Below are 9,694 nucleotides of genomic sequence, written 5' to 3'. Positions count from 1 at the left end.
AGTAACTATTACAAAAAACAGTTAATATCCCTCTGAATCCGGTGCAAACGGCCTGGGAGAGGGTCCAGCCACACTAGCCGGTGCCTCGACCCTGAGGCCACAAGATGGTTGGCACACCAAACCTGTCCCTGAAAGGAGAATAAAGGCAGGAGGCAGCACCATTTCTGCAGGCCGCCTTGCATAGGGTGGCCAACCTTCCAGGATTGTCCTGGCGTCTCCAGGAATTCAAAATTAATCTTCAATTGCAGATTATGTCTTGTGCTGAAACCTTCAGGAATACGTGCAACCAAAACTGGCAACCCCATCCGGCATGGAAAAGCCAGACAGACGGCTTCTGAAAGGTGCAGGAATGGCTCCAAATGAAGACCACGCAGCATCCCAGCCAGAGGACCCTACTGACCAATGCCTCTGCAAACTGGGAAGCAGCGGCTAAGACCCGTTAATCTTTAAGCCACTCAAACCGTTATGGTCCAATAAAGAAATATAGGACGAGAACGCTGGCCTGATCTCAACGGCTTCTAACGTCTGCAAAGGACGATGACGGGTCAGTGTATCACAGGCCTTCTGCTGGCCCTTTGAAATAAGCCCCACCTCCAGCAAACAGCCTTTGCTCATGGTTAAGACATCCAGGGCCAGCTCCAGGGGTTTGGCCGCCCCAAGCGATCTGCGGCAATTCAGAGCAGGAGTGAGGGACCCTCCGCCGAATTGCCGCCGAATACGTGAAAGTGCCGCCTCTCTCCAAAGTTGCAGCCCCAAGCACCTGCTTGATAAGCTGGTGCCTGAAGCTGGCCCTGAAGACATCACCAGTTAAAAATAAATGATCAGACAGGCAGAGGTTAGCAATGCAATGTGTGGGATTGGGGTGCATCAAGGACTTCAGCCGGCGGAGGCCCTGGGTAAAACCTTATCATCAGAACAGAAGAGAGAGAGAGAGAGAGAAAGAGAGAGAGAGGTCTTCCTTGTTGTGAGTCGCAGAGATTCCCCCTTTTTGTACGGTAGGGTGGTCGCTGCCCTGAGGAAACGGAGCACAACTCTTTCTCCTGGAGACAGCACGGCTATTAAAAAATCAGGACCGATAAGATGCCAGAGGCTTGTAGAATTCAGTACCTGGGGCCTGGCCTATAGAAAGCTGCTGGAGTGCATCAGAGAACTCCTGCCATCCCAGTGGGGCATCTAGGCACTGCTAGTTCCTCACTGGTCAGACAGATGTAGCTCCCCCCAGGTGCCAACACAACCCAGGCTGCAGGGACAGAGCACTGCACAAGGGAACAGCTGCTTTCTGGATCTCAGCCGGGTCAGCCGCCAGCCAGAGGCAAAAAAATAAAAATCTGCTGATGGGCCGTCGACTTTGACTCCAACCCGAAAAAGAACCTTGTGGGAGCGTCAGTTTCACGCAGTGGAGAAAACTAGGCCAGGGATCCTGGCACCATCTCTTCCAACAAGCACTTCGGGAGCTGGGACTTCTCCGGGAGGTCTAAGATCTCTGGTTCTAGGGCCTGATGGCAGGCTGGGTATGCGGATTTGGACCTGTCTGGGTGAAATTCACATCCTGTAATGGTTTAGTTATGAAAGAACCAGTGGGATGCACCAACAGGGAGAGGGAGAGACACGGGCAGAGCCCTGATGATGCTCAGACAAATGAGTGGGACACGGAAGAACAAACAAACACATTCACACTGGCCTTTGTGGTCCCTGCCTGGAGGAGCCGGCCCCGTGCCATCTCCTGCACAGAGAGGATCCGTGCCCCTGCACGTCGGGAAAAGAGAACTGCTTCCCCAGCCGACATCAGGGCCATGACCCAAGACAGCGTCCCCTTCCCATGCCGTCAGCCAGCCCCCTGGCTTAGCGGAGTCTGAGCGCCTCTCCTGCAGAAGGACGAGATCAGCCCGTTCTGGGCAGAGAACGTGTAAGAGTTGTGCCCTTTTATGACCACCACGGCCTCCGTTAATATTTCGAGAGGCCTTCGAGGCTAGACGGAGAGGGCCAAGGAGCAGGGAGACGCAATGGTGCGCGGCAGTACTTCGAACAAAACGGGCCCCGGGGAGGCCTGTATATCTTGGCCACACCCCATGTGCTTCCTCACCTGGCTCAATGACGCTTCCCACGATCAGCCATAGGCAGTGACGGCTCCGCGGGTGCTCCGGGGCTGGAGAACCCACAGGGAAAAAAAAAAAAGCGATCAGCTGTGCGGCAGCGGGTGGGTGGTGCTGGGAGCTGGGGTGGGGCATTGGAAGCAGGGGGTGGAGTGGAAGGTGGAAAGAGGCGGAGCCTTGGGGAAAAGGGGCGGAGCACCCACCCAGGAAAATGAAAATTGGCACCTGGGTGATTAGCTGAGGTCTCTCTCAGAACAAGGGCAGCGGGGTGAACAGAGCCCTGGAAGTCAGGGAATTAGGCCTCAGCCTCGACTCACCGCGTCTCTTTAGCGCGACCCGCGACGTTGCACGTCTCCTGCATGCCAGCTGCACCCTTCCTAGCCAGCTGATGGGCTGGAACATAAGGAAGGAGCAAGGAGTCAGAGACACCAGCATCATCCGCATCACCTCCCTCGGACTCCACCAGCTCAGAGGACCCACCGAGCCCATGCTGGAGTTTGTTTACAAACAGCGCTGGCTCAATCCAGCTCCTCTGGCTGATCACCCCATCTCTAGGGCCTGTCTCTGCTCCTAAGCCTCCAGGACATGCCCTGGAGATAGGTCATTGTGAAGGAAGTTGCCAGGGCAGGGCAGGGCAGGGGGGCATTGGAAAAAACGACTTCAGCTGCAGGAGTAGACAAAGGAAAAAACAGGAACCCAATGCTCCAGAGTCCCTCCTGTGCCAGCCGAAACAAACTGGTCTTGAGCCAGGAAACATCCCCGTAGATTTACCCATTTGAGAGGCAGATTTTTATAGTCGCACAGGAAATAGCCTCCCTTACACGCAGCAACACGCCCGCCACAGTGCAGCAGCCGACAGGCGTGCTCCAAGCCCCTGGCTTGTGGGTCAAAGGAATCTAGCTGCAATGAACCCCATGGAGAACCCCCCTTGGCCCTCAGGGACCAACATCACAAAGAGCAAACCAAATCCAAAGCCAGCAGAACGGCCCCGCAGCCAGTACGCACGGAATGCAGCCACGCTCCCAGAAGCTTCGGCAGGCCCTACCAAGAGTGAGATCCCGGCGGTCGACTGACCCCAACTGAGGAGCAATGCAGCTGCCGTGAGAACCCAGCTCCCTTTCTAGGGAGAATCCCTCCAGCCGGGCTGCGGAGAGGGATTCCAACGCGAAGCCACCCCCTACTCTAGCCAATTGTGATCAGAATCTGTGCAGCGCCTGGCACGATGGGCCCTGATCTCGGTCTGGGTCTGTGCAGCGCCCGGCAAAGTGGGACCTGGATCTCAGTCGGGGTCTCTCGGTGCTTCCCGAACATCTCTGCTTCCTATTGATACCACAAGGGCAGCACTCTCTGCCTTGTGGGGAGGTCAAAGCAGATGATCTGGGTGTTCCCTTCTGGCCTTAACATGTACAGGTCTCCCAGCGCTGCCTCTGCCCGGATGTCAAGCACCCGCTAGGGCAGGCCAAGTTTGGCATGTGGGGGGCCCATGGGATGAAACCGATCATGAGGGAATCAAGCTCCTGGTACCAGTGTTCAGGGCCCCACCTTGGGCAGCTTCTCACACAGGCCCAACCACCCAGCACTCCCCATCGGCTCAGCCAGGGCCTTGCTCAGCTGGGTGCTGGCAGGCGCGGTTGGGTTTCCCAAGCTGGCTTGTTTACCAAACTCAACAGGCCGGTTCCTCCAGTCTGGGAGGGGACAGGGCCTTGTGCAAAGAGCTTTGTTGATGTGTCCTTGGCAGGGACCGGCCGCACCCTGCTAACGTCAGCTGTGACGAGAGCAGCCGGTGAAGAGGGGGAAGGAAACACGCATCTGGACTGCGCTCATCACCTGGGGACGTGCCACCATTCATGGCAGGCCCGAGACAAATCTAAACTGGTCAAGCTTCTCAGGGGGAAGATGGCAGCAGACATACCTGTGCTAGCTTTAACCTAGCCAGCCCAAAGCAGCGAGCCACAGGCTTCAGCATGGAGTGGGCAAGCTCATCCAGACCCCAGGGTAATTACTTGTGGTCATGCTGCTCCAGGCCTTCAGCTAGCTTGATTAAAGCTAATTGGAGTAGGTCAGACAATAACTACACTCCAGTCGAATGGATGATGGGAATGGAGAGAGATGTGCCACGTCAATCCGGGCAGGCCAGACAGTTTTGTGATTTAAAAAAAAAATCAATCCCACTCCTGGCACCTGTAAAGTGCTTTCTGGATCCCCCCGTGCAGCTGGGAAGATAACTCCCTTACTAGAACAATGGGGTTACATGGGCAGGTGATTGTTCTTCCAAAGCTTACTTACGGAAGCTAGAACACTCCCTTCGGACTAAAGGAAGGAGGTCCTGATACCCAGCTCCTCAAAGGGATCTCAGCACCTAACCCCTGGGCCGTCCTTCCTCTTTATTGAGCCATGCCTCAGTTTCCCCTATCTTGTGTGGGTTTAGATTGGTCTCTGCCCCACACTGCTTCTATCTCCCCTTCAGCCTCTGTGCAGTTACGCCTTTGAAGATTTCCCCTCCCCACCCATTCTTATTAAAAACCCTACGTTTTGGGAGATACTCAGACAGCAGGTAGGGGGGAAGATACGACACATCATGGGTTAGGCATCTTAATGGAATTTCAGCCCCATTGTGCATCTTTTGGTCTATATTCTTCAGATGAGATGAGGAGGGACATGCAGTAGGGATATATCGAGCCATGACAGTGTCCAGGCTGTAGGTCCATCACAAAAAACACACACCACACAAACACCAAACCTGTCCAATCTCATGGCTTTCTTGGTTTTATTTCCACCATTTTTTTTTTAAATCCTCAAGATTCAGTAATAAAACACCACAAAGATGATTAAAAAAGCATTTGTCACTTATAAACATATCGCTTCCCGGTTACATCTGGCTGGGTTGTTTTTCTCCAATTAACTTCTTAATAACACAGAAAAAATATATATTATTCAGAATATTACAAAAAGATAAATATAATATAAAATTCTGTCTTGAATAAATAAGGTTCCATAAATAATTTTGGTTTCTGGTCTATCATTAGAAAGGTAAACATCAGCTTGTTTGTTTTCTGCTTCCAAGAGCAACAGTTAAAAAGCAGGGGAATTGTTAGTACAGAAAACAGAACATGAAAGATCTCACTAGGCCTCTGAGCTTCAAAGAGGGCATCACACGCTGCCACAGCAGGATTCGGAGCTTGCTACCAGTGTTGCCAAAGTCATGTGATGTTTAGTGCGGTTCTGAAAGCCCAAGCTTCAGGAGTCATGTGATCGGAGCAGAATTTTTACAAGAAAAAGCAAGTTTTTATCCTGTGGGCTGGAGTGAGGAGCACTTCACAACCTCGGCTTTGGGCAAGGAGGCAGGCAATGCACACTTAGCCTCTCCCGCCCGCCACCAATTCACAGAGTTCTTGCTACATGGCAAGGGCTGACCGGTTTAACACTATGGCTTTGGAGACCAACTCCCCGGAAAGTTTAGCCACCCCTTTCAAACTGTGTGTGTGTGGAGAAACAGACAAAGACCCCTTCCTTCCCATGACCTTCTTTGGACTCTGGGGGTGGGAGTCAGGGACAACACACTACATCTTCCTTGCAAACTGCCCGATCATATCAGTGCTGCCTTCCTGCTCCGCCCAGAGATATTGCCGGCTCAGATTGCCTCATCTTCCTCTTTAAGACACTGGAGCTTCCCTACTCTGGATAATTCCTTCCCCCATCAGTTTCACCCTTCCTTTTGCAGCTGGTAGAATTGCCATAAATACTGCAGTAACGCTACCGTCTTTGGTGATAAATACACCCTATCGCCAACTTAAAGCAAGAGCTATTTCGCACCCATTAAGTCCAGTCATTTTTAACCTGTGGGCCACTAACCCCTAGGGGCTGCAGACCATGTCAAAGAATTCCAAAGGGATCTACACCTCCAGCCATATTTTTTAGGGGTCCACAAATTAAAAAAAAATAAAATAAAGTTGAAAACCACTGACTGAAGTGAACAGAGTTACTCCATTCTCGCATACTAATGCTGGGGATGTGCTCCAGTATCGAGCCAGCTCCTTGTGAAAGGGGGCTAAGCAGGAGGACCTTCACCCTCTACCCTTCCCCTTACAAAAAGCTCCCCACACAATTCAGGGACCCCTTCCTGAAATATTCACAGCATGAAATAAGGGTAAAGGCAGAGGAGGAGAGCAGCACCATTAGAGCCAAATTTATCCCACCCAGACACTCCTATATCCTGATGTGGTCCACCCCAAAAACACTGCTACATATGGGGCATAAAACAGCCCCCTCCCTACCCCACAGCTCCAAGTTAGTCCATTTTCAGGGCTGCACGCCGGCCCCACGGGGCTTTTCCCCTCACCCTCTGTAACGTAGGTGAGTCCAGTGGAAAGCCTGACATGGGGGAGGCGCGGAGACCAGCAGTCCTTGACTTGAAGCAGGCGAGCATTCCCGGACGGTGGGGGTTGGGCAAGGCACTTCAGCGGTGTCATCTGGCACTTTAGGACGAGCAGGTGGAGGAGCCCTATACCAAGGGGGCAGCGGCCCCTGCTAGTCGTGTCCCAAGCACAGGTAGCGAGAGCAAGTTACTTAAAAAGGCATGGCTACATCTGGCCAGGCAGGGAGCTTGCCTTCCCCAGCTGGCATCTGCATCGTGCACATCTGGATGCATGTCCCCCCTTTCCCTCCCCCACTGTGGGGAGCTCATGTCCCACACCAGGGGAGGCCACCCCAACCCCCTTCCACCCCCAAGACAGGAGCAGCTCCTGCCAACATCTGGCTGGGGAGCTGCTGGCCCCTCCTCAAACATCTGGACCAGCAGCTGGAGGGGCCATGGGGCAGTGTCTGGAGGGCTCTTGGAAGCAGGACCAGGGGGTCACCCTTTGCTCCAAGAAATCTATTGCAACCCTCCCTCTTTCTCCACCCCATTAGATCCCCTCCCTTGGCCAGGTTCCTATTCCAAGCCCTCCCCGTACTCAGACACGGAGATGCGGTTGAAGATGGGCAGGCGGCGGGTGCCACTCCAGGTCCCACTGGCGGGCAGCATCTCGAAGACGGGCGATTCGGAGCCACTGAGGCTGCCCGAGCTGCTGTAGCAATCCTGGTCGGAAAGCGAGTTGGAGGAAGGGGTCCTGGGGAGGCCGGACGCGACGGGCGTGCCCGGGGCGGCAGCGTAGTAGTCCCGGGGGCTCTCGAAGGTGCCCAGCCTGGCGTTGCCACCACAGCGGCAGGTGCAGCGCCCACTGGGGGCGGAAGAGGCCAGGGCTTCCCCCAGGGTGGCCATGCGAGGGACGGGCTCTGAGTTGAGGCGGGCGAAGGGCGGTGAGAGGAGGTCGCTGACAGGAGGCGGGGAGATGGAGGGTGCCCGGGTGAAAGAGGCTGGGTCAGAGATACCAGGCGGTGGGGAGCCCTGGCGGGCAGCAGGCACCCCGGTGTAGCTGAGGCTCTGGCGTAGGAGCTGTGGAGAGGTGGCCAGCCCCCGCTCTTCCGGGTAGTGGACGAAGTGGCAGCGGGAGCCGTAGGGGCATTCGCCGTGGAGGTAGAATTTGTGGCACAGCTCCGTCTTGTACTTGGGGTGACGACTCAGGCTCCGCAGCTCCCCGGCCCCGTGGGCGAACTGGCACTTGGCCCCGTACCGGCAGCGGCCCGTCTCACTGTAGGTGCGGCACAGCTCCGTCTTGTAGCGGGCCGAAAGGGCGGGGGCTGGTGGGGGCTGCAGCGGGGGGAAGCCGGGCGGAGGGGGTGGCAGGGCCCGGCCCTCGATCAGGCTGAGGGAGCGGTCGGTGCGGAACGAAGGGCGGGGGGCCGCCGGCTCGGGCAGGGAGCGTGTCTGCTCCGTGCTGGGGCTCCAGACCGTGCGCAGGGGCCAGACGTGGGAGTCGCCGCCGCCCCCCAGGGGCTCGGAGCTGGCTGAAGCATCGCGCCCCTCGCTCAGATTCAGGTTCAGGAGGTTCTGTGGGGTGGGGGGAGAGAAAAAACGGGGGGGGGTTAATGCCTAGCTCTGACACCCGCTCCGGCACGGCCACTTTACCTACAGCGAACTTGGCATCTGGCTCTCCCCAGCACTGGCTCTTCGGGGGGAGGGGGGCCGAGGCTGCACTTGGTGGTGACTCACAGGCCCCGGGATGGCACAGGGCCCAGGGTTATTTATAAAGTCCTCGGGCTGGGCCCGGGAGGGGGAAGGTTTTCTACTGGCACGGACCCCCCGCCATCGCCTTCCAAAGCAAAGGGCCTTCCGCCAGCCTGCTGTGTGGGGGCCGGCAGGCGATTGCGGGGCACCGGGAGGGGGGAAAAGTGAGGTGCCCCCAAGAAATCCACGGGGGGAGGGGAAGGAGGAGAAGAGAAGTGACAGAACTGAAGAGGGGGCAGATCCCCATGGTGTGTGTGGACCCCACCCTGGTGTAAACCTAAACGGGGAACTGCCCTTCCCCCTCGACTCTTTCCACCCCCCCCCGCACCAAGGGGGTCCTCCACCGACCCAGAGAGGAACCCTGCTCAACCCCCCCACACAGCTCCCTAAGCTGCACCCCCCAAGTTCCCACTGCCCCCAAAGTTGCTATAAACCCCTCCCCCCCCGCCTGGGGGCGGCCAGTGCCCCCCCAGCAGCAGCAGCCGCCCGCTATGGCGGCGGGGAGGAACGTCATTCTAGGGCAATTTAACCCTTTCCTGACCGCTGGGAATTTCTCCCCCGCCCCCCCAGTCGGGGCGGTGGACACCGCTAGCGTCCGGGCCCTGTCCCGAAAGGCTTTTGCAAACTGACCCGGCCGGCCAGACACTCAATCAGCCCCGGATCGCGAGTCCCCCTAAACACTCGCAAAGAAGCAAATCGAGCCGAGTTCCCAACTCCGGATCAGACCCGCTTTAGCAACTTTCGGTCCCTTTTTCCAAAGGTGTGCGCGGGAGGAGCAGACGGAGTGGAGATCTTTTCGGGAGGGCTCCTTTCTAGCCCTCCCCCTCGATTTTTGATGCGATGCTGTGCAATCGAGTGCCCCCTCTGGCTCAGACCACAATTTTTAAAGCGGGGGGAGAGGTTCACAGCTCTGAGAAATCACCCCCCGCCCCATAAGTCAGTCTTAGCCTAGTTCAGGGGAGCCGGGCCAGCCCAGGAAACTCAGCCCACCCCCCAGATCGCCTCTTACCTCGTACAAGGTTTTTACATCCACCATGGAGCTCATGGCGAATCAGGAGATGAGCGAGGAGCAACGGGAGAGAGAGAGCAGTGAGTGAGCGAGTCTGTCTGTCTGTCCGTCCGCCTGTCTTCCCCAGGGTGGGATCGACTCTAACCCACCAGGGCTGGGGCTGAGCTGAGCTAAGAACCAGCTCTAGGATCAGCTCCTTATATAGGCGTGTTGGGAGGGGGCGGGGCTTCTTGTAGCCCCGCCTCCCATGAGCTCATCTTATTAAAAAATAAATAAATTTAAAAAAGCCCCCCCTGAGAGTTGGGGTGGATAGATGGGCGTGAGAAAAGACCAAACCAAAGGTGACGGGGGGGGAAGGGCGGGGGAAAGCCAAGGAGGACGGAGAGGGAGAGGAATGAATGAACAGATGGCAGGAGGAGGGGGAAAGAAGGAGGGGGGCTGAGAAACAGGCTCCAGAAGGGGTCAATGTAGGGTGACCAGACATCC

At 56.3% G+C, this 9,694-nt stretch overlaps 1 protein-coding gene across 1 annotated transcript; it reads right to left on the bottom strand.

The window, feature by feature from the left end:
- Positions 1 to 4,836: 4,836 nt before the first annotated feature.
- Positions 4,837 to 9,394, bottom strand: ZFP36 (ZFP36 ring finger protein). The gene is made up of 2 exons (XM_030544432.1): positions 9,209 to 9,394; positions 4,837 to 8,022 (listed from the first exon to the last, which is right to left on the bottom strand). The coding sequence occupies exons 1-2, from the start codon at positions 9,242 to 9,244 to the stop codon at positions 7,024 to 7,026; spliced, it is 1,035 nt and encodes a 344-aa protein (XP_030400292.1). The 5' UTR covers positions 9,245 to 9,394; the 3' UTR covers positions 4,837 to 7,023.
- Between the last annotated feature and the right edge of the window lie 300 nt (positions 9,395 to 9,694).

Source organism: Gopherus evgoodei, unplaced genomic scaffold, assembly GCF_007399415.2.
Source record: "Gopherus evgoodei ecotype Sinaloan lineage unplaced genomic scaffold, rGopEvg1_v1.p scaffold_34_arrow_ctg1, whole genome shotgun sequence".
Taxonomy (NCBI): Eukaryota; Metazoa; Chordata; order Testudines; family Testudinidae; genus Gopherus; species Gopherus evgoodei.
Note: the sequence above shows the minus strand (reverse complement) of the source record. Positions and strands in the feature narration are given on the sequence as shown.

Coding starts and splice junctions, on each gene's coding strand:
- ZFP36 (XM_030544432.1), bottom strand. CDS start 9,244: ATGAGCTCCATGGTGGATGTAAAAACCTTGTACGAG. Junction 8,023..9,208: donor ATGTAAAAACCTTGTACGAG/GTAAGAGGCGAT, acceptor CCCACCCCACAG/AACCTCCTGAACCTGAATCT.